This window comes from Manis javanica, chromosome 2 (genome assembly GCF_040802235.1).
Source record: "Manis javanica isolate MJ-LG chromosome 2, MJ_LKY, whole genome shotgun sequence".
NCBI lineage: Eukaryota > Metazoa > Chordata > Mammalia > Pholidota > Manidae > Manis > Manis javanica.
The window spans coordinates 123,707,869-123,731,683 of record NC_133157.1 but is presented as its reverse complement, the minus strand read 5'-3'; the positions used below and the strand labels follow the sequence as shown (position 1 = coordinate 123,731,683).

Below are 23,815 nucleotides of genomic sequence, written 5' to 3'. Positions count from 1 at the left end.
TGAAAAAACTCTCAACAAAATGGGTATAGAGGGCAAGTAACTCAACATAATAATGACCACATATGACAAACCCACAGCCAACATCATACTGAACAGTGAGAAGATGAAAGCTTTTCCTCTAAGATCAGGAACAAGATAGGGATACCCACTCTTCCCACTGTTATTCAACATAGTACTGGAGGTCCTAGCCACGGCAATCAGACAAAACAAAGAAATACAAGGAATCCAGACTGGTAAAGGAGAAGTCAAACTGTCACTATTTGCAGATGACATGATATTGCACATAACAAACCCTAAAGACTCCACTCCAAAACTACTAGAACTAATATCTGAATTCAGCAAAGTTGCAGGATAAAAAATTAATACACAGAAACCTGTTGCATTCCTATATACTAACAATGAACAAGAAGGAGAAATCAGGAAAACAATTCCATTCACAATTGCATCAAAAAGAAAAAATACGTAGGAATAAACCTAACCAAGGAAGTGAAAAACCTATACTCTGAAAACCAGAAGACACTCATGAGAAAAATTAAAGAAGATACCAATAAATGGAAACACATCCCGTGCTCATGGATAGGAATAATTAATATTGTAAAAATGGCCATCCTGCGTAAAGCAATATACAGATTTAATGCAATTCTTATAAAAATACCAACAGCATTCTTCAATGAACTGGAACAAAGAGTTCTAAAATTCATATGGAACCACAAAAGAGCCCAAATAGCCAAAGCAATCCAGAGAAGGAAGAACAAAGCTGAGGGGATTATGCTCCCCACCTTCAAGCTCTACTACAAAGCCACAGTAATCAAGACAATTTGATATTGGCACAAGAACAGACCCATAGACCAATGGAACAGACTAGAGAGCCCTGATATAAACCCAACCATATATGGTCAATTAATATACGATAAAGGAGCAATGGACATACAATGGGGAAATGACAGCCTCTTCAACAGCTGGTGTTAGCAAAACTGGACGGTTACATACAAGAGAATGAAACTGGATTATTGTTTGAGTCCACACACCAAAGTAAACTCAAAATGGATCAAAGACCTGAATGTAAGTCATGAAACCATAAAACTCTTAGAATACAACATAGGCAAAAATCTCCTGAATATAAGCATGAGCAACTTCTTCCTGAACGCATCTCCTCGAGCAAGGGAAACAAAAGCAAAAATGAACTCATGGGACTACATCAGACTAAAAAGCTTTCTGTACATCAAAGGACATCACCAATAGAACAAAAAGGCATCCTGCAGTATGGGATAATATATTTTAAATGACATATCCGACAAGGGGTTAACATCTAAAATATATAAAGAACTCACATGCCTCAACACCCAATAAGCAAATAACCCAATTAAAAAATGGGCAGAGGATATGAAGAGACAGTTCTCCAAAGAAGAAATTCAGATGGCCAACAGACACATGAAAAGATACTCCACATTACTAATCATCAGAGAAATGCAAATTAAAACCACAATGAGATATCACCTCACACCAGTAAGGATGGCCAGCATCGTAAACACTAAGAACAACAAATGCTGGTAAGGATGCAGAGAAAGGGGAACCCTCCTACACTGCTGGTCGGAATGTAAGCTAGTTCAACCATTGTGGAAAGCAATATGGAGGTTCCTCTGAAAACTAAAAATAGAAACACCATTTGACCCTGGAATCCCACCCCTTGGAATATACCCAAAGAATACAACTTCTCAGATTCAAAAAGACATATGCACCCCTATGTTTATCACAGCACTATTTACAATAGCCAAGATATGGAAGCAACCTACGTGTCTATCAGTAGATGAATAGATAAAGAAGATGTGGTACATATACACAATGGAATATTATTCAGTCATAAGAAAGAAACAAATCCTACCATTTGCAACAAGATGGATGGAGCTGGAGAATATTATGCTCAGTAAAATAAGCCAGGCAGAGAAAGACAAGTGCCAAATGATTTCCCTCATTTGTGGAGTATAACAATGCAGCAAAACTGAAAGAACAAAATAGCAGCAGACTCACAGACTCCAGTAAGGGACTACTGGTTACCAAAGGGGATGGGTGTTGGAAGGCAGGTAGGGAGATGGGGATTGAGGGATATTATGTTTAGTACACATGGTGTGGGGGGTCATGGGGAAAGCAGTGTAGCACAGAGAAGCAAACTGAATCTGTGGCATCTTACTACACTGATGGACAGTGACTGCATTGGGGTATGGGTGGGGACTTGATAATACGGGTAAAAGTAGTACCCACATTGTTTTTTCATGTGAAACCTTAATAAGAGTGTATATCCATAAGACTTTAATAAAAATTTAAAGAAAAAATAGTAATGTGCCTGAAAAGAGGTAAAACCCCCCTCTGCCACTTGCCAACATAAATTACTCAAAGAGTACTGAAAGAGCACTGAAAGGACAAAGAACAATGGGTTCTCTCCTTTCAGGGGTTTGGTTCTCTCTCTCTCTCTCTCTAGGAAATTACTATCTTTAAAATATTATAATTAAAAAAGGTTAAATATTAAATTTAGTACTAAGCTACCACCACTGAGAATTGATAGTTTATAAAAGTTAAAATCTCCCTATCATCCCCCATAATTTATTTTCCCTGTAGTCTATGAATTGAGCCTACAGAAAGAAGTAACTGCTTACAGAAACTCTAAGCAAATCTCCTAATTAACAAATCTATAGCTTCCTATTTTTGAGTCACAACAGTGACCCAGAAACCATCAAATTAACTATCATCTTCCAAAATAATCTTAACAGGGCTAGAGAAAAAGAAGCAAAAGTACTCCATCATTAGAGGGAGAGAAGACTAGGAAGTACAACACAGCAGGATTTACTAAGAAGCCTATAAGAATTATCAGTGACACCATGTCAGGAAAGAAGGGTTTTCAAATCACTGTATTTCAATAATATGATTTAAAAGATTTTTCAATTCTCCACAAATTCCAATTTGGTGCCTTTAAAAAAGTCCTGTTATAGTGACTGTGGCATCTTACTACAGGGACTTCAGTGGGGACTGTGGGCTTGAATGAGGACCTCTGGACAAAAAAAAGCAAGATAATCCATTTTGAGATTTGCTTTGGCCTGCTGGGAGGCCCAGCTTGTTTTTCTGACTTTATCCAGGTGCTGCTTTTCTTCCTCCAGCCCTAAACAAATGATTTGCAACCTGGGCAATGTAGCAAGCAAGCCCAAAACAATGTAGTAAAAAATAGGAAGGATTCCATCTTAAAAATAAGATTGCATTTTAAAACCCAATTAGTTAAAAAGTAAGTTTCTTAACATACTCTTTAACAAACAGATAATAACTCAGTCCACCTTGGGAGCAAAGCAGGCAGTCTTAAGTGATATGCTCCCAGACTAGGAAGCTGATATCCTGGGAAGAAATCAGAGCAGTAAATTTCTTACAAATAACCAAGAAGACTAGTAGGAAACTTAATGTCTCTTCAAAGATAAACATTTTTGGACCACTTAGCAGGTACACATCCTCTAGCCCTTTGACTCTCAACTGCCTATAAAACCCCTAGACAACTCACCACCCTGGGACTCTCTTGTCCCCTCCTGGCATAAGCCAGGAACTCCGTCCTCTCGTTTTATCTCTAAATAAAAATCTCTGCCTTGCTCTACTACCTTGAGTGTTTGCAATGTTCAGTCTTCAACTCCACGAACAAGAACCCCGGCATCAAGGGGGAGTTGATAATATGGGTAAATGTAGTAACCACATTGTTTTTCATGTGAAACCTTCATAAGTGTGTATCAATGATACCTTAATAAAAAAAAAAGTCCTCATTACCTCCATTCCTAATCGAATATCTTCCAAAACTCCATCCACAACATGGATCCCAACATCCTCTTGGTAGAGCACTAATCCTGCTAAGAGGTTGGCTACACAGTGAATACTATTGTATTTCACATTCCAGATGTTTATCATACAACAAACAACATAGTCTTTTACTTCTTGATCCTGCCAGGGCAACTTTCGCATCTGTCTCAAAACCTAAACGAAGAAAATTTTGTTTAAATTACAAAGATCAGCACACAGTAGTAGTCCCATATACCCACCAATATAGGGCATTTTATTATGAGTGTGCACTCACAGAACTTTTGAGACGGAAAATGTTTTAGAGATTCTCTATCAGCCTTCACTTTAGAAATATGAAAAGTCAGATTTTTCCAATTACTGGCAAATTTATTCACATTTTCACCATATCTTTCCATATACCCCCAAATTTCCTACAGGTCCTAGGTTTCAATCTAGCCAACAATACACACTCATATATTCAGATCACTAAGAGAAACACCCAAGGTTTACCAAAACAATGCTTTATTTTGTGTGTCATTTGACACAAATTATCTCAGGCACTTCTTTTTATAAATTAAAAATTTTCAATAAATAAGCCCAAGGTTAATTGGTTAAAGATCACTTAAGATGAAAGACCTGGACATTAAACATCATTCTGTTTCCTCATGTGTGGAAGTGGGGGACAATAAAAGCACCCTTTCCATCATTGGTCATAAAGATTCAACATGTGCAGTACATAGGAATGCATCTGGTGCATTATAAGTACCCCATAAAAGTTAGCTGCTGCTACTTCAAACACTCTACTGGTAAGAAGATAATCAACAGAGCTCTAACTATAATCTTTTCATTTTCTTATTCTGAAAGAAAGTGGGTATTATTGACAGGTTGCAAAGTATTCCTTTCTTTTCTGCTCTACATCCACAATCTATCTTTCAAGCACTAAATATGTTCTTCTATCAGCTTCACTGGAAATATTAATGCTGTCTCAACTGCATATGCACTTGGTATTTTTCAAACCTTCAGCCAATTCTAAAACAGCTGTCAAAATCCTGTTGTAAACAACGACCATCTCTGATTCCCTGAAAGTTGGTTCCTATTTTCAAAGTTGTACTACCATTCCTTACCATCTTCTACCCTGCCCATGTATATATAATACATGTATTATTTCATGTCTTTTATCCACCCCTTAAGTTTTCTGTCTAAAATTTAATTTGCATTTTCCCCCTAAAAAATACCCTATACTGTTTTGTTTCAAGTTGGAGAGCTAGCCAGAAAATGTTAAGTTCAATACCTTACTTAAAAATGAAGTTTATAACAAGGTAACTACAAGAACTAAATAGCACATTAGCAGTTCTTAACATTTTCTGGAAATTGACTCCTGCTGAATCTAAAAAAAGCAACAGACCCTCTTCTCTCCAGAAATACAGATGGTCCCAGAGATTAAAAAGTATGAAATTTCAAGGAGTCATGGGCCTCCTAAGACCCACACAAGGTGAAGATCCCTTGTACTAAAGCAAAATATTTAAAGGCAAGTTAATTACAGAATAACAGAGACAAAGTAATAGTTTCAAATACATACAGAGATCAAAATTAAATTTGGGAGAATTACTATGGTAATTAGAGTAAGATATTATCACAAAAGGAAAACAAAACACATGTCCCAGATATTATACATCATGATATGAATTCTCTTTTAGGATGACATGTACAGAACCAATCATAATGGAACTTGGGCTCTAATACTACCTCTCCTCAACTTCACTGCCAGGACTGTTCTAGCTCTACTTTCATTTCTTCATTTACAAAATGCAAATAAGCTACTTTCATTTCTTATATATATTTTCTGGGACACTGAAGCACTTTATAGGCAAAGGGATCTAGGAAGACTGAAACACATGTCCCTGACCTAAAATATTTTGGTGCATAGGCTAGACATAATAAAGTGCACTGCTCTTACACTATTATACTTATGATACAAAGTAACTAAATTGGTTGAATATTATGTAAGCTTAGCACTACAACAAATCTGAAGCTGACTATTATTCTATGATTTCATTAAAATTTACCTTCTCAGTGGTGACCTTGGAGAGATCCTTGTACAAAAGTTTCCGGATGTATTCCTGCAAAGGAGGACGTTTCTTCTTTACTGTTTTTTCAGCTGGTGGAGGGTTGCAGTAATAATATGCATTCTCCACCATTGTAACATATCTTGCATCGAGATGCATTGCTTGTTTCTTTCTCATCATCTGTTCCTAAAATAAAGAGTCTAAATTAGTCAAGATAACTTTCATTCTATAGTTACTTAATTCTCAGTGATATGATTTCAGGATAAGGGGTTAGAAAAGGGGAAAAAAATCACTAAGTACTCCTATGAGTGTGCACGCACACTAATTGTTAAACAGCTTATCATTTTTCTAGAACAAATTAGTCTGTAACTGCTTGGTTGCAGGCCCTGTCCAATAAAATACTCCAGAGACTTTGGTACAAAAGTAAGTTTACTTGTAATTCTGCCAAATTACATGACTCTAAGTAAAATAAGGCTCATATAATACGAGTGACTGAAATTAAGGAATGAGAATATAAATAAAGCAGTAGCTCTGGGTCTGGCTGTTCCACATACAATAACAGAGAATTTATTCTCAGAGCTTGTTCCACCAACTGATGCACCAAATAAATCTGGCATATCTCTATACACAAGAAAATGGAAAGCCTCAAAGGTTTTATAAACTGTGTAGAGCCCTCAGAATCAACTCAAGGGAGGTGATTAAATACAGAGATCTAGTCTTCTCTCCTTCAGGCCTGGGTGCTACTGACACTTAGACTGGATAATTCTTTGTCCTGGGGTAGGGCTGAGGGTGCTGTTCTGTACCTTGTAAGATGTCTGTGGCAACCTTTACCTCTACCCTCTAGACTCATTGAAAACCACAGACTAGGTGAAGATCTTTGAACAGTATCATAATATGCATTAAGATGACTGAATTTATTCAGTCACACAACATTTTACTTGGCACTTAACCATGTGCTTAGACAGGCACTATGCTACGTGCTAGGACTCAACAGTGAGCAAAACAGACATGGTTCCCCCCTTCATAAGCCTAACAGTCTGGTGTAGAACAAAATAAACAAGTCATCAACTAAGCTAACTATCTTTAAATGATAATTGTGATGAATGCTAAGTAGGAAAATCACAAACACTAAGATGGAGAGTAATGGGGACCTAGGGTTGGTCTCTCTGAGAAAGTGACCTTTAAGTTATGATCTGAAGGATGACAAAAGGTTGAAGAGCCAAGGGAAGAGCATTCACAGCAGAAGAGCCAAGGGCAAGAAGAGAGGCAATGAGGAGAAAGAAAGAATGATGTTAGGAACTAAAACAAGGCCGGTGTGGTGCCAACATGGAATAGTGTGAGGTAAGGTTTAAGAGGTAAGGAGAGGCTAGATAATGCCAGCCTGCAGATTGTGGCAAGAACTTTGAGTATTAAGTGTGTAGAGGGAAACCACTGACAAGGTTCAAGCAGGTATCTGGGCTGGGAAGGCAGGTGATGGCAGAGTTTATGTTTTGAAAACATATCCGTATATGTGAAATTAAGGAAGGCAGGGATGCATTGTTCTCACTACAGTATACCTAGCACATGGGTGGCATGCAATTTATGTTTAATAATACATGAATTAATAAATGAATTTTTAAATCACATTCAATCTTTCCCATGTTCTGCTTTTCTACACATGTAAAACCATCATCTATAGAGGGAAAAATATGCTCTTCAGAAGTTCAATTATGATACACCAAGTTTCATATTGTTTCTCTTGTCTTGAATACTGCTAAAGTACATAGGTTGTAGCCTAATTCCTATACTGACATCTGTATTATAATTTGTGATTGCTTATTAAATGTTGGCAAGATCTGCTCCATGTTGAATGGGAGATAATGACTACATCCTCTAAGTTCTTTGGATAAAGCATAATGTAGCATTTAACTTATCATGTGTACCTAAAAGTTTTCAAGGTAAGTTTCAACTTGTTATTTTGACTGCTTCAGAACCACTTCCCCCAACACAAACATCAAACTGATGTTAACATCAGCTAAGAATAATTTTGAATGCAAACCAGCTTAAAGGTTCTGTGCATTTCCAAACAAAAATGGATATATTTTAGATCATCCCACAAGCATTCATGTCAGTCAGGCAGGAAGGACTCTGGTTTCCAGCAATGTGATGCTCATTCATACCACCATGAATAATAAATATTTTCCCTAGCAAAAAATATAGTGGATTCAATATTATAAATAAAATATAGACATTAAAAGCTAACCTTTCCTGGAATGTCTGTTACATTTTTATATGAATTTAACCTTATCAACCTGAAACAAAGAGGAGGAACTTTTTCCTTGTTACAATAAAAATTTGAACTTAAAATGACTATTACATGACTAATGTGAAATAAGCCTAGAGAGAATTTGGATATCAATTCCATTTGATGGCTTTCACATTAGTATTTGTTTACTAGAAATAAGTTATCACATTTCCTCATTTTAAATATCATTGGCAAAGGGTATTATGGCTCACAACTAGATTCTAAAAATTTAACCTATCTAGAGAAAATGACACAATCAAGACTTTTATAATAGCAACACTAATATAATGACTCTCTATGCCTAAGGATTCCTAAACCAGAACTCTCTATAACACTAACACCAACATGCCTCCCCATCATACTCTCTCCCTCTGAAGGCTGCAAGTCAATGCATGGATATTATCAATAGTCACAATTGCTTAATAAACTTGATGGCCATTTCTGCAACCTAATTAGCTTAAGAAATAACTTCTCCCCAGAGTTAATTTTTCAAGTTTATATTTCATGGTTTTTAATTGTAAAATTTAGTTTTCTATTTTTAAGTTTATAATTTATGTTATGGCACATTAATGATGGCTTCTTTGGTACATACCAAGAACATCCATAAAGAGGACTCTTAACATAACAGTATTAAGAGTACCTGCTCATTTGCATCATTTGTCAAAAGTTATTTGGGATTGGACTTAATCCCCCTTCAGAATACTGTGAACTCACTGGCCACCAAGTAATAGAAATCCCTACAGTTCTCTAGGAAGGACAGCTCCTATGTACATTTTAGTTTAAGTAGACTTGTTACATGGCACAGCAAGGTAACAAGCACTGATCACTATTTTTAACTTGTGATATAAATCAAAACTTCAAGCTCTTGCTAGGACCCTCAAATCATTACCAAAAGTACACTGGTCCTCAGGTGAGATTCTGGAGATCTGAAAAGAAATCTTCCACATGTTTCCAGTAGAGTACACGCCATTTCAATATGGTGATGGGAAAAGTCTGATAGAAGCATCTGTAATAATAATAGTGGTGAGAAAACACGAAGATAATTTCAATCCTACTAGGGAAAGAAAATATTATGCATCTAATTGTGGAACAGCTTTAAAAGTGCCAGCATAAAAACAAAAGCTGGTTGGTCTACTGTGTTTAACCAGTTTGACTGCTGGGCATCTTTTGTGTTCAGCACCATTTTCTGCACAAAAAATTCTTCAATGTATTTAATGTCTTTCCTTTCAGACAGATACATAGAAAATAATACATATTTTGAAGCTACATTATTGAATGCATACCAATTCAGGAAGGTAATGCATTTGTATCTATCATCTTATTATCTCTTTTCTATTTTGCTCATCTGTTCAATGTTCCATTTTATTCCATCTTCTTTTTGATTAATCAAATGTCTGTCATTTTTTCCAGCATTTAAAGCTAAAAGCTTTTCTATTAAAAAAATAATTCAAATAATTCACTAACCTTTAAACAATGTAGGGTATCATTTTTTGTGAACATCTTAAACTTGGTTAGTTCGCCAATAAATCGAACAGTTTTATTCTTTGTTTCAATATTGATCTGGTCCTTTTTCCGTACCTATAAATCAAGAGAAAAGAGACATTGCTTAATTTCTGAAATCTCTGTGATAAGAACTGTTATTTTTAGTAAGATTAAATTCACTCCAAATATTTTAAATAAATTTGGGTACAATTTTTTGCTATATTCAAATTCTTTTAACTTTAGGCAAAATAAGTTTCATGGGACACCAGTGCCAGAACATGCTTTGCAAAAAACAGTTCCATGTTCAAATAATTTGGGGAAACTATACATTTTATCAGGCTTAAAGAGGCTCTCAAATAAAGAAAATGGTTTAACTTAATTGACTGTTTCTCAAATTTATTTAGCAACATAAACCAGTCCTTTTGAAATATCAACAACTACTAGCTAACTTCCCATTAAACTAATATAATAAGGAACACACTTTTGGAAATGCTGCTTTAAAAATAATGAATGCCATTATTAATTTATCTGATATAAAAAAGTATTATTAAGGCTTGGTTAGTGTATTAAGTTATGAATTATATACACTTTATAAATTCATTACAATGAATTTTCCAATATAATCAATACTTTTTTTATCACCAGTCATGGTCATGTGCCAAAGTTCAAAGCCTTCGTAAATATAAGCCCTCTATCTTAGGGACACATTTCAAGAAATACTGAATATGACAAAAGTCTGTTACAACAGTACAATGTCAAGAGATACACCAGCATAAATGAAATTGGACTTAACCTCAGAATTACATTTTCATCAGAAAAATCAAACCTACGATCTAGAAACCTTTTATCTGAACATTGACAATAATACGGTACTGCTCTTAGGAACTAGTTTAGTGTTCTTTAATTTTTCAGAACACTGTATGTTCCAAATAACAACATTCTAAGAAAAGGAACAACAGTTATAATTCTGATTTAATAGTTCAAATAACAACAAAATAATACAAAGCTGTCAAATGACTTGACCAAGGGTAATACTAAAAATCCCAGTCTCCAGTTACTTGAGATTTACCTTGTACTAGTATGTGCTGGGATTTGAAATAATGCCTAAACTCATCAACAGCTGGACAACTGATGACATATATTTAAATAAATACTAAACCTCTATATATTCAACTAACACTTACATGGAATTTATCAACTTCATTTTTAAGGACCTACTCTCACAGCAGGCAGAGGTAGTAGGGGTTTAGATATTTCAGATTTTCAGGGATAAATTAAAACTATTCTTATCAAACATACTTATTTGTGAAAGGGTCTTTCTGAAGGTTGTATCCTTTTCTAAATTGTAAGGCTAAAAGAATCAAGTTTATTCAGTATTATTTCACTTATATTATAAACTAGAATATACTTAGTTCTATTTTTTCTATGTCTCTAATCGCACTAAAGCTATTTTGTATGCTTATATGTGATTAAAATAAAGTTCTGTAAACTGATTTTTGTGATTTTATTTTGATTGAAGTTTTACTGATGCTTTAAATACTTACGGGTGTTTTAGAATATAGTATCAATAGAATTCAGTAAACACTGGCTTCTAAATTATGTCAAAGGAGCAAAAGAAGAGGTATTTCTCTTAATGATTAGATAAAATATAGTGCAAGTTTACAGGGAGAATACAGAAACTGGTATTAGGAAGTGAAAGATAAAGACATTTTTGAGAAGAAAAGAATGAGTTTGTTATAGGACATATTTAGGTAGAAGAACATGAGACCTTATAAGCACCAGAAGAGAGATTCTGGCAAGAGGTATGTATTTGAGGTTGCTGGGAAATATATTTTTATGGAACCTCAGGTCAAATGTGTTCCATCAAAAAGGAGGGAGAAAGAAGAACGTCTCAGCTGGAACAAAGAGCAAAGGACAGTAGTTGTAACAACCAGGAGAGTGGTAGTGAGAAGGGACAGTTATTATTACAATGGTATCTATGTCTGGGTATTGTGCGATAAACTTACACACATCATCTTATTTCATCTGTAAGAACAATCCCATTTTAAAAGATACAAGTATTATCTCCATTTAACAGGCAAGGAATCCAAAGTTTGGAAAACTTAACTTGGCCAATGTTACAACACTAACATGTGGTAGAGCCAGAATGACAGTTTCCTATAGAGCAGAAGAATCCAGCAATTCATAATCTTCAGGGACATGAACTAACATGAGGTGATTAGGAGGACATTGGTGGTCTCTGCCAGGGTAGAGCAGAGATGATGGTAAAACAAAGGGTAAACGTCAGAAGTAGAGGCAAGACTACTCTAAAAAAATACTCAAAACAAGAAGGAAATGAAAGAGGATTAGGGATGGGGGGAGGTTGGTGTGGTTGAGGAAAGTGTTCTTGTTGCTATTATTTTATCTTCATTTAAGGATGGGACCTTACTTAAGACCTATAAAAATGGTTGGGTGTGGGGAAGGATAGATCCTGGAGGAAGTAAAGGTGCTCAATGACCTCAAGTAATCTCTTTTCTCTTCCCTGAGAATAGTGCTTCCCAAAGGATTCCCAGAATTCCCTAGAATTCTGGCTTCTTCAGGAACAATAAAAAAATGGCACCCTCAACCCCCACCCCAATTTTCAAAGGTGAAAGGGAAGTACATATGAATATCTTCTTAAGTTTCTCACCAAAAGCACTAATTGTGCTTGGCCTAGCAACTGGCATGTTGTTTAACTTTGGATCTGGTGGAGGTATATATACACATAACTCATAAAACACAGTTATACTGTCTACTGGTAAAATTGTCTCATTTTGTATGATGGGATTAAATACATAAATAAGAATAACATGACTTCTGATGCATCTGTCCCTGAACTAGCAGCATTTATCAAAGTGTGTTCTTTGAGTGACTACATAGTCGACCCCCTCCAGGAAGTTCATAGTGCACATTATCCTTTTAAAGCTTTAAGAATTCTTAAAATGAAACAAAACCATTTAATTTCCTTGATCTCAGGGTTTCCAAACTTCTTTAAATATAGAAACCTGTCCTTGCTTAACACCACCTATGAAATCTGAAACACACTTTAGCTAAAGCTGGCCCAGAAAAATCTTAACCACAATCTCACATTAACAAATTAACATCTATGGCAAGAAGCCTTTAGAGATCATTCCATCTCTAAGACTTTCTCCTTCCTCTGAATCAAGGCACTCACTCTCAAACAATTGGCAATGAAGCATGCAATTCCTTTCAACAGAAAATGTATTTAGCATTTAAATTTCTATTTTACTCTTGCTTTTCTAGTATTTATACCTTATCTCCCCAGTTATGTTGGGAGATTCCTGACCTCAGGAACTAAGTCTGTGCTGAGTGCTCAGCAATACTGATTAGTGTATAGCAAGTGCAATAATGTCCGTACTAAGCAGGGCAAATGTTTATTTGCATTCTAAGCAACTTGCTATATAAAGCTGTATTCGTAAACACAATTTTCCCATTGGCTCACATAAACACTTGAATTTCATGTCTTTTCAAAGTCTACCAGTGTTCACTTTCAGTGACCTCTAAGGTATCTTACTTCTTTCAAGCCTGTATTTGAAACTTGAACACCTCCACAAGACAACTGGGTAACATAGGCTTGGGAGAGCCACTAACAGGCAGTCTGTTCAACTCCCAAGACTGAAGAGGAAGGGAAGCTATCTGGTAACAAGGCCCTGGTATTTTCCAGGGTACTCCTAAAAGAACTCGCTACTATCCAAGGTAAAGATTTTCAAGGTAAGAATCGATAAAAACATGGCCCTTGACAGCATTCACTGATCAGAGCATGTATGGAACCTCGTGTGGCCCAAACATTTAGATCACAATCACCTAACCAGGCATCAGAGAGGCACTGTGTCCTGCCTCAGCATGGCCAATCCCATGCTTCTTCTGGGAGCACCAATGAGGCCTGCTGAGGCTCTCCTGACCTTGACGAAAGGCTTTACTTTACAAAAGCAGAAAGTGTAGTACCTATGAAGGAGATACAGGCTGCACTAGCATCTTACCTCCAGACTGGAATATCACATCAATTTCAAGCTCTGTTAAGTAAATTTACATTTAAAAAATTTAGAAGTCCATACATTCTGAACTGTTATACTGCCATCAAATTTCAAAAATATGCTTACCAATAAACTAATCATATTCTTAAACTAAAGAATCCTCACTCAACTTTTAAGTATATATAGATTACAAAATAAATGCTTAAATACATACATGAAATCTGAAATCCCCCCTCAGCATGGAACAAAGATCCTCTGCTACATCAGACATGCAGGGATGCAATGTAGCAACCAATCTTGCATAAAATGGTAGCAAATCCAACCTGCAAAAGTTATATGTGATAGGTATAAAAGACATACCAGAAATAATTCATTTTAAAATTTAAACTTTCTCAAGTATATTCACACATTAAACGATTATAAAAACTAATAACCATACAGACATGCCTGCTTATTGCAATCATAGTGAAGTATATGGAAATCCAACTTTCCCTGTGAAAGCTTATTAATAACCTGATATTTTCCACTCAATGATATACTGCACATCTGCAATCTCACTGAGTATGCAATTTTGATAAAATACGAAATACCAAGCGTAGAAAGCATCAAGTTTTGACATCGCTTAAATTTTCAATCACATAACTAGTAAACAAACCTAGAGGTAACTTAGGTAGTAGAAAATAGAATCCTTTTAAGTCATTTCATTCCTTCACCAGGGGTAAGTTATCTGGAAACCATGATGTCAAAGGAAAAGAGTAACCAATAACTGAAAAGGCATCTAAGAAGTCAAAATACTATCACAACCCCCACACACTAACTTATGCATTTTACTCACTGAAGAGCCCACTCAGATTTCCCTGTGATGCCTATCCTTACCTTAGATAATACATGGCAAGTACGTGGGTACTCATTCTGCCACCCCCTTCTTTAGCAGAGCACCTTCTCATCAAACTTGAATGCAGCTCCAGAATCCTACTGAACACAGCACTCCAAGCAGCCACTACTCATCAGAATCAACACACAACCTAAAAGTTTCCATTCTTGGCCATAGACATTACTTTATGAAACTTGATTACCCAATGGGGTTGATGTGCTGAAACTGCACATCCACCCCACCCCACACTCTTAGTCCCCTTAGTCTGCATGCTTTTTTAAAATAGCACTTACTACCTTCTAACATATTATATAATTTTACTTGGTATGTTTATTGATACCTTGTCACCCTTCCCCACTAGAATGTAAGTTCCACAGGAGCCAGTTTAACAGCACTCACTACAGTGCCTAGAACATGGTAGGAGCTCAATAGATATTTGTTAAATACTCTTTACCTTATTAAGGAAGTGTCATCCAATTTTTATATTATTATTAAATTTGATCAAATTTTATATTTTAAAAATATCAAACAAAAGTTAATCAAGTATCTTTTACACAGTCAACTGGATAATCACAGTTTATTTTCCTCATTGATGTTATATATATATTAATAGATTTCCTACTTAAAATATCTTTTCATTCCTACACTTAGTCCTCTTTGATCATGCTGTTTTTTTATTTTTAATATACTATTAAATATCATTTGTTATGTTTGACTTGGAATTTTTATACTGACATTCTAAAGTGAGATTAGTCAATACCTTTAACTTCCTTGCTCTTTTTAAGTTAAGATTTTGCCTATTTCTTCACACTATGAAATGGCAAGTTTTCTTTTCTATGCTCTGGAACAAATGATACAGCAGAGAAATTACTTGATCCATTAAAGATGGAAAGAACTCGGTATCACATCTTGGTCTTAAGATGAAATCTGAAAATTTTTTATGTTTCCTTCCATGATCACTCTTCTGTTTTATCTTCAATTTTGGAAATGTGTATTTTTTCAAAAAAGTTACTTGTTTCACTGAGATTTTCAAGTGTTTTTTAGAAATTTCTAGCACATCTAGCTCATTTTTTAAATTAAGGTATTGCTGATATACAATCTTATGAAGGTTTCACATGAGCAACATTGTTTTCAACATTCACCCATATTATCAAGTCCCTCCCCACCCCATTGCAATCACTGTCTATCAGCACAGTAAGATGCTATAGTCATTGTCTTCTCCATGCTGTACTGCCTTCCCTGTGACCTACCTTTATTGTGAGTGCTAATTATAATGTCCCTTAATCCCCCTCTCCCTCCCTCCCCACCCTCTCCAACCCGGTCCTTTTGTTAACTGCTAGTCCCTTGGAGTCTGAGAGTCTGCTACTGTTTTGTTCCTTCAGTTTTGTTTTATTAAACTCCACAAAAGAGTGAAATCATTTCGCACTTGTCTTTCTCTGCCTGGCTTAATTCACTGCGCATAATACCATCTAGCTCCATCCATATTGTTGCAAATGGTAGGATTTGTTTTCTTCTTATGGCTGAATAATATTCCATCATGTATATGTACATCTTCTCTATCCATTTCTCTACTGATGGACATTTAGGTTGCTTTCATATCTTGGCTATTGTAAATAGTGCTGCAATAAACATAGGGGGCATATGTCTTTCTGAATCAGGGGTCTTGTTTTCTTTGGGTAAATTCCTTCATCTAGCTCATTTCTTAAACTTTTAATCTTCATTTTCTTCATAATACACTTTCTAAATGCTTGTCTATTTGGTTTATTTTGAAGAATCAGCTCTTTGAGTTTTTAAAACATTTTAATCTTGGTTGTCTTTTTCAATATATTTTTTGACAAATTTTGAGATTATAATATCAAAATTAGGATAAAAAAATTTTAAGCAAACCATGCCATTTACTTTTCTTCTTTACCAGGCAAGTCACTTAGACTTTGCTTCATTTTTCTTCTCCCAATTAGCCCAATCTATTTTAAAGCATTTTCCCAAACCCAAAAAAGAAAGACAGATCTATCCATTTTAAAGTAAAGCAGTCTGTGTTATCCATTCAGGTTCCCATCAATGAACCAACAACACAGGAAAATGCTTTCAGCTTCAATAGGGATTTTAACAATAGTTTAAGGATTCCATGGAAGATCTTAACTCTTTTAAGCCTTTCCAGGTAGTTAGTAATTCTGGTTTTTCTATCCTTTGGAATTAGCCACAGGAAAGTAAAGTTAGATATATCTTTTTCTCAGAATCCTCTACCCCTGATAATGAACACACCAAATCCTTCTCAAACTAAGAAATTTCTAAAATTCCTCTTTTTCCATTATACTGTTCACAATTAAAGAGACAGTTGATACTAAATGTCATCCTGCCCTATTTAAACCTCCAAGTTCTAAGACCATTTATTTTTTTCACAAAATTAAATCACTTTTGTAGTAAACAATGTAATAAATTATCTATTTCTTCAATGTTAGTCCTTTCTGTCTTTTCTACCTTCCTATGAATGCAAGACTGAAAGGGAATAGAATGCTAAATGCTATATCGATCACATTAAAGTTATTAAAAGCCAAATAAAAGATTTTAACTAATATAAAGAGCAAATTTCTGTGTTAAAATTTAAGCTAGATACATGTTTAATTTTACTTTTCTGTAATTAACTAGAAAATAAATTTAGATCCTTCCTTTGAAAACTGAATTTTATAATCTTCTAAAAGAGTAGTCATTATTTTTACCTACAGTTAATGAATGAGCCATTTAAAAAGAATGTTTTTTCTTAAATAATAAAACCTTGCTTATGTTTTCAAGGTCTCTTGAAACTACACACTTAAGCATTCTACTACCAGTTAATGATCATCAAGTTAGTAAACATCTAGTCACTAACTAAAAGTAGTAACAAGAATGTGGGGACACACACACTTTTGTTACTGAGGGGATAAGAAGGAATTCTTAAAGCTTTATACCGTGCAGTCAGCTTTCTAAAAGAAAGCTTTTTTTTCCTTTTAAAATTTAAAGGATTTAACTGTGGAAAGCTACTGATTTTAACTCTGCTCAAAATGTCTAGAAAAAAAATGAACGTGAAAGAACACTGTTCCTGTTCAATTAAAGAATACAAAGGATGTTCTTCATAGGAAACCCTAAAGCAAATGATGATCTAAGAAAAACAAAATATAATAAAATGAAAGATTGGGATCACTTATTCTAAAATTGACAACCAAATGCTCTGGTGACTTTTTTCACAATGACATTTCCAATGCAACAGTGCCATCAAGTGGTGTTACACAGCTCCAAATCTAGCAAGAGGGAGGAGGACCAATTAGAAAGTCTCTCTAAAACTGCAAACTCTCATAAAAGCTGGATCGGGAAGAGCTATTCAGGAATCAAGTGGAGCACTTCATCTGTGAAGGGAATTGTTTACATTATTAACCTTAAAGAGATTCTGAACACCAATCTGCTAAAATCTGGCCAAATTCACATGGTTTCAAAGTCAGTAAAACCAACACCAGATTCAACTACATTTAAAATAAGGAACTAAAAGATTCTGACTGACATTGTCCTCAAAAGTGTTCTTAGACGAGAGTGCCTGTACCTTGATGTAGGAGATGGACACACACATGAACTTATGATGTAAACACTTTATGTGAAATTTCAATTTATGTGTATACAGTTTTATTACAAAATTAACTACAAAATGATACGTAAATATCTAAGGGGATTTCTAGATTTCATTTCTGTAGAATCCTTCAAATTAATAGGCTAATATAATGTACATCTTTTGAGATTTTTTTAACCATTATTTATTTAATGAAAAACTACTAATGAAAGTGATTACTCTGCTTCAGATCACACTTCTAAGAATTATAAAGATTGGCTAAATTAAATTTTAAAACTTTTGTGCTGCAAATGAGAAAAGTGAAAAAAAATGACAGAATGGGAGAAAACATTTGCAAATTATACCTAATAAGGGACAACTACAAAGAATATATAAGAAACTCTTGTAACTCAATGATAAAAGTAACAATTAAAAAGGGGCAAAGAATTTGAACAGACATTTCTCCGAAGAAAACATAAATATGGCCAATAAGCACATGAATAGATGTTCAAGATCATAAGCCGTTAGAGAAATGCAAATCAAAACCACAGTGACTAACACTTCCTACCAAATAGGATAGCTATGAAGCAAAAAACGGACAATAACAAGTGTTGAGGATAAGGAGAAATTGGAACCCTCATACATCACTGCTGGGAATGTAAAATGCCACAGCCACAGTGGAAAACAGTGTGGCAGCTACTAAAAATGTTAAATAGTTACCATATGACACAGCAATTCCACTCCTAGGTATATATTCAAGAGAACTGAAAACATATATCCACACAAAAACTTGTACACAGTCACAGCAGCATTATTCATAGAAGCTAAAATGTGGAAACCACTCAAATGTCCATCAACTGATAAATGGGTAAACACAGTCTGGTCTATCTGTACAATGGGGTATTATTCAGCCTTAAACTGAAAGGAAACTCTAATACGTGCTACAACATGAATGAATCCTGGAAACAGACTAAGTGGGAGAAACCAGGCACAAGGAGGCACACATTTTATTACTTCATTTATATGAAATATCCAGAGTAGGCAAATGCAGAGAGACTGAAAGTAGATTAGTGGTTTCTTAGAGGGCAGAGAGTGACATGAATTGACTACTAACGGATATGAGGTTTCTTTTGGGGGGAAAAAATGTTTCAAATTTGAATGTAGTGATGGTTGCATATATTTAGAACATTAAACTGTATATTTCAAATATGTGAATTGTATCTCAATAAAATTTCTTTTAAAGAAAAAAACTGTGAAGAACCTTAAAGAGTTATCTAGTGCTTCCTAAAGCAAACTATACAGACTAGATAAGACAGCTAAATTCTCTGTAACCAGCTAGTTATATATACAGGCATCTCCAGCTTTTCTAAAGTTTGCATTGTCACTTGGCTTTCACAAAAGATCTACCTCAGATAATGTCGGCGGGGGGGGCATGCGGAAGGCAGTACAACACAGAGAAGACAAGTAGTGATTCTATAGCATCTTACTACGTTGATGGACAGTCACTGTAATGGGGTATGTGGTGGGGACTTGATAATGGGGGGAGTCTACTCACCACAATGTTGCTCATGTAATTGCACATTAATGATACCAAAAAAAAAAAAAAAAAAAAAAAGACCTACCTCAGGAGTTTTTGCTAACCACAAGAAAGCCAAAGAAGATTTTCACTTTTATGAACAAAGGTGAAATGTAAGAATAAAGCTCAGCCTTGGTTTCACAAGCCATTAGAGGCTAAGTGTACACCCACCACCAAGCTCCTTCCCCAGGAACCACACTCAGTATCTCAGCATCAAGCCCCCAGAGCTCGAGGCTGTGTCTGTGAACATATGTGCTTTGTCGTGATTTACTTAATGTATTCATTATCACGCGGTTTCCTGAAGTATTAGAAGAGCCTAAGTGAGGGTTTTTTGGGGTCTCAGAAGGCTTAACTTTTTTAATATAAATGAATGGTAACTGCTGTATCACTTTGTCATTTTGGTTTATGAAAGTTTCATAGGAATCTCTATTTTCAGATAGTGGGGAAACCAGTACGTACATAAAATCTATGGGTTCTCAAAATCGTAGGCATTCAAATAAATAACACATTTGTCTGTCTTTTATTTTATTCTGACTACTTCACGTTGGCAATCTTATCTTTTTTTATTTATTAAGGTTTTATTGATATACACTCTCATAAAGGTTACACATGAAAAACTATGTGGTTACTACAATCACCTATTTTATCGAGTGCCCTCCATACCCCATTACAGTCACTGTCCACAAGTGTAAGAGGCTACAGAATCACTAATTGTCTTCTCTGTGCTGCACTGTCTTTCCCATGATCCCCCCCCCACCATGTACACTAATCATAATACATCTCAATATCCTTCTCCCTCCTTGCCTCTCCACCCGCCCTCCCCTATTTCTCCCCTTTTAACCCACTAGACCTTCTTGGAGTCTGGGAGTCTGCTGCTATTTCCTTCATTGTTATACTCCACAAATGAGGGAAATCATTTGGTACTTGTCTTTCTCTGCCTGGCTTATTTCACTGAGCATAATACCCTCTACCTTCATCCATGTTGTTGCAAATGGTAGGATTTGTTTCTTTCTTATGGCTGAATAGTATTCCATTGTGTATATGTACCACCTCTTCTTTATCCATTCATCTACTGATGGACACTTAGCTTGCTTCCACATCTTGGCTATTGTAAATAGTGCTGCAATAAACATAGCGGTGCATGTGTCTTTTTTGATCTGAGAACTTGTATATTTTGGGTAAATTGCTAAAAGTGGAATTCCTGGGACAAATGGTATTTCTATATTTAGTTTTTTGAGGAACCTCCGTATTGCTTTCTACAATGGCTGAACTAGTTTACATTCCTACCAGCAGTGTAGGAGGGTTCCCCTTTGTCTGCATCCAGGCCAGCATTTGTTGTTCCTAAGTCTTTTCGATGTTGGCCATCCTAACTGGTGTGAGGTGATATTTCACTGTGGTTTTAATTTGAATTTCCCTGATAATTAGCGATATGGAGCATCTTTTAATGGGCCTCTTTGGAGAATTGTCTGTTCATATCCTCCGCCCATTGTTTAATAGGGTGATTTGCTTTTTGGTTGTTGAGGAGTGTGAGTTCTTGATATATTTTGGATGTTAAAACCTTGTCGGATATGTCATTTACAAGAATATTCTCCCATACTGTAGGATGCCTTTTCATTCTGCTGATGGTTTCCTTTGCTGTACAAAAGCTTTTCAACTTGATGTAGTCCCATTTGTTCATTTTTGCTTTTTTTTCCCTTACCCAAGGAGATGCATTCAGGAAAAAGTTGTTCATGTTTATATTCAGGAGATTTTTGCCTAAGTCGTATTCTAAGAGTTTTATGGTTTCATGACTTACATTCAGGTCTTTGATCCATTTCGAGTTTACTTTTGTGTATGGGGTTAGACAATAATCCAGTTTCATTCTCTTGCATGTAGCTGGTCCAGTTTTGCTAATACCAGTTGTTGAAGAGGTTGTCATTTCTCCATTTCCTATGTCCATGACTCCCTTATCATATATTAATTGACCATATATGGTTGGGTTTATATCTGGGCTCTCTAGCCTGTTCCATTATCTATGGGTCTGTTCTTGTGCCATTACCAAATTGTCTTGATTACTATGGCTTTGTAGTAGAGCTTGAAGTCATGGAGCATAATCTCCCCTGCTTTATTCTTTCTTCTCTGGATTGCTTTGGCTATTCGGGGTCTTTTGTGATTCCATATGAATTTTAGAACTAATTCCCCTAGTTCGTTGAAGAATGCTATTGGTATTTTGATGGGGATGGCACTGAATCTGTAGATTGCTTTACACAGGATGGCCATTTTGACAATATTAATTCTTTCTATCCATAAGCATGGGATGTATTTCCATTTATTGGTATCTTCTTTAATTTCTCTCATGAGTGTCTTCTGGTTTTCAGAGTATAGGTATTTCACTTCCTTTGTAAGTTTATTCCTAGCTATTTTATTCTTTTGATGCAATTGTGAATGGAATTGTTTTCCTGATTTCTCTTTCTGTTAGTTCATCGTTAGGAATGCAACAGATTTTTGTGTATTAATATGTATCCTGCAACTCTGCTGAATTCAGGTATTAGTTCTAGTAGTTTTGGAGTGGATTCTTCAGGGTTTTTTATGTACAATATCATGTCATATGTAACTTTACCAATCTGGATGCCTTTTATTTCTTTTTGTTGTCTGATTGCATTGGCTAGGACCTCCAGAACTATGTTGAATAAAAGCGGGGAGAGTGGGCTTCCTTGTCTTGTTCCCAATCTTAAAGGAAAACCTTTCAGCTTCTTGCTGTTAAGTATGATATTGGCTGTGGATTTGTCATATATGGCCTTTATTATGTTGAGATACTTGCCCTCTATACCCATTTTGTTGAGAGTATGAATGGATGTTGAATTTTGTCAAATGATTTGTAAGCATCTATGGAGATGATCATGTGCTTTTTGTCCATTTTGTTGATGTGGTAGATGATGTTGATAAATTTTTGAATATTATACCATCTTTGCATCCCTGGAATAAATCCTTCTTGATTGTGATGGATGATCCTTTTGATGTATTTTTGAATTCTGTTTGCTAATATTTTGTTGAGTATTTTTGCATCTATGTTCATCATGGATATTGGTCTGAAATTTTCTTTTTTTGTGGTGTCTTCGTCTGGTTTTGGTATTAGAATGATGCTGTTCTCCAAAATGAGACTGGAAGAATTCCCTCCTCTTCCACTTTTTGGAAAACTTTAAGGAGGATGGGTATTAGGTATTCACTAAATGTTTGATAAAATTCAGCAGTGAAGCCATGTGGTCTGAGATTTTTTCTTGGGCAGTTTTTTGATTACCAATCCAATTTTGTTGCAGGTAATTAGTCTGTTCATATTTTCTGCTTCTTCCTGGGTCAGTCAGCCTTGGAAGGTTGTATTTTTCTAGAAAGTTATCCATTTCTTCTAGGTCATCCAGTTTATTAGAATATAATTTTTCATAGTATTCTCTCATAATTCTTTGTATTTCTGTGCTGTCCATAGTGATTTTTCCTTTCTCATTTCTGATTCTGTTTGTGTGCGTAGACTCTCTCTTTTTCTTGATAAATCTGGCTAGAGGTTTATCTATTTTATTTTCTCAAAGAACCAGCTCCTGGTTCCATTGATTTTTTCTATTTTATTCTCCTCGATTTTATTTATTTATGCTCTTATCTTAATTATGTCCCTCCTTTTACTGACTTTGGGCCTAACTTGTTCTTCTTTTATCTAGTTTCATTAATTATGAGTTTAGACTCTTCATATGGGATTGTTCTTTCCTGAGGTAGGCCTGTGCTGCAGTATACTTCCCTCTTAGCACTGCCTTTGCTGCATCCCACAGATTTTGTGGTGTTGAATTATTTCATCATTTTTCTCCACATATTGCTTGATCTCTGTTTTTATTAGGTCATTGATCCATTCATTATTTAGGAGAATGTTATTAAGCCTCCATGTGTTTGTTGGCTTTTTTGTTCTCTTTGCATAATTTATTTCTAGTTTCATAGCTTTGTGGTTGGAGGAGCTGGTTGGTACAATTTCAATCTTTTTCGATTTACTGTGGCTCTTTTTGTGGCCTAGTGTATGATCTATTCTTGAAAATGTTCTATGTGCACTTGAGAAGAATGTGTATCCTGCTGCTTTTGGGTGGAGTGTTCTGTAGATGTCTGCTAGATCCATGCGTTCTAGTGTG

The 23,815-nt window shown here is 35.4% G+C and overlaps 1 protein-coding gene across 9 annotated transcripts in view; it reads right to left on the bottom strand.

Annotated features, from left to right (window-relative positions):
- UPF2 (UPF2 regulator of nonsense mediated mRNA decay) overlaps positions 1 to 23,815 on the bottom strand; it is a 167,803-nt gene that overhangs the window by 56,536 nt on the left and 87,452 nt on the right. For all 9 annotated transcript variants that reach the window (XM_073229317.1, XM_073229314.1, XM_073229315.1 and 6 more), the window contains 5 exons: positions 13,864 to 13,972; positions 9,619 to 9,732; positions 9,044 to 9,160; positions 5,871 to 6,056; positions 3,796 to 3,999 (listed from right to left, as the gene is read on the bottom strand). In XM_073229317.1, coding sequence (XP_073085418.1) covers positions 3,796 to 3,999; positions 5,871 to 6,056; positions 9,044 to 9,160; positions 9,619 to 9,732; positions 13,864 to 13,972 — 730 coding nt within the window. The remainder of the gene's footprint in view (positions 1 to 3,795; positions 4,000 to 5,870; positions 6,057 to 9,043; positions 9,161 to 9,618; positions 9,733 to 13,863; positions 13,973 to 23,815) is intronic.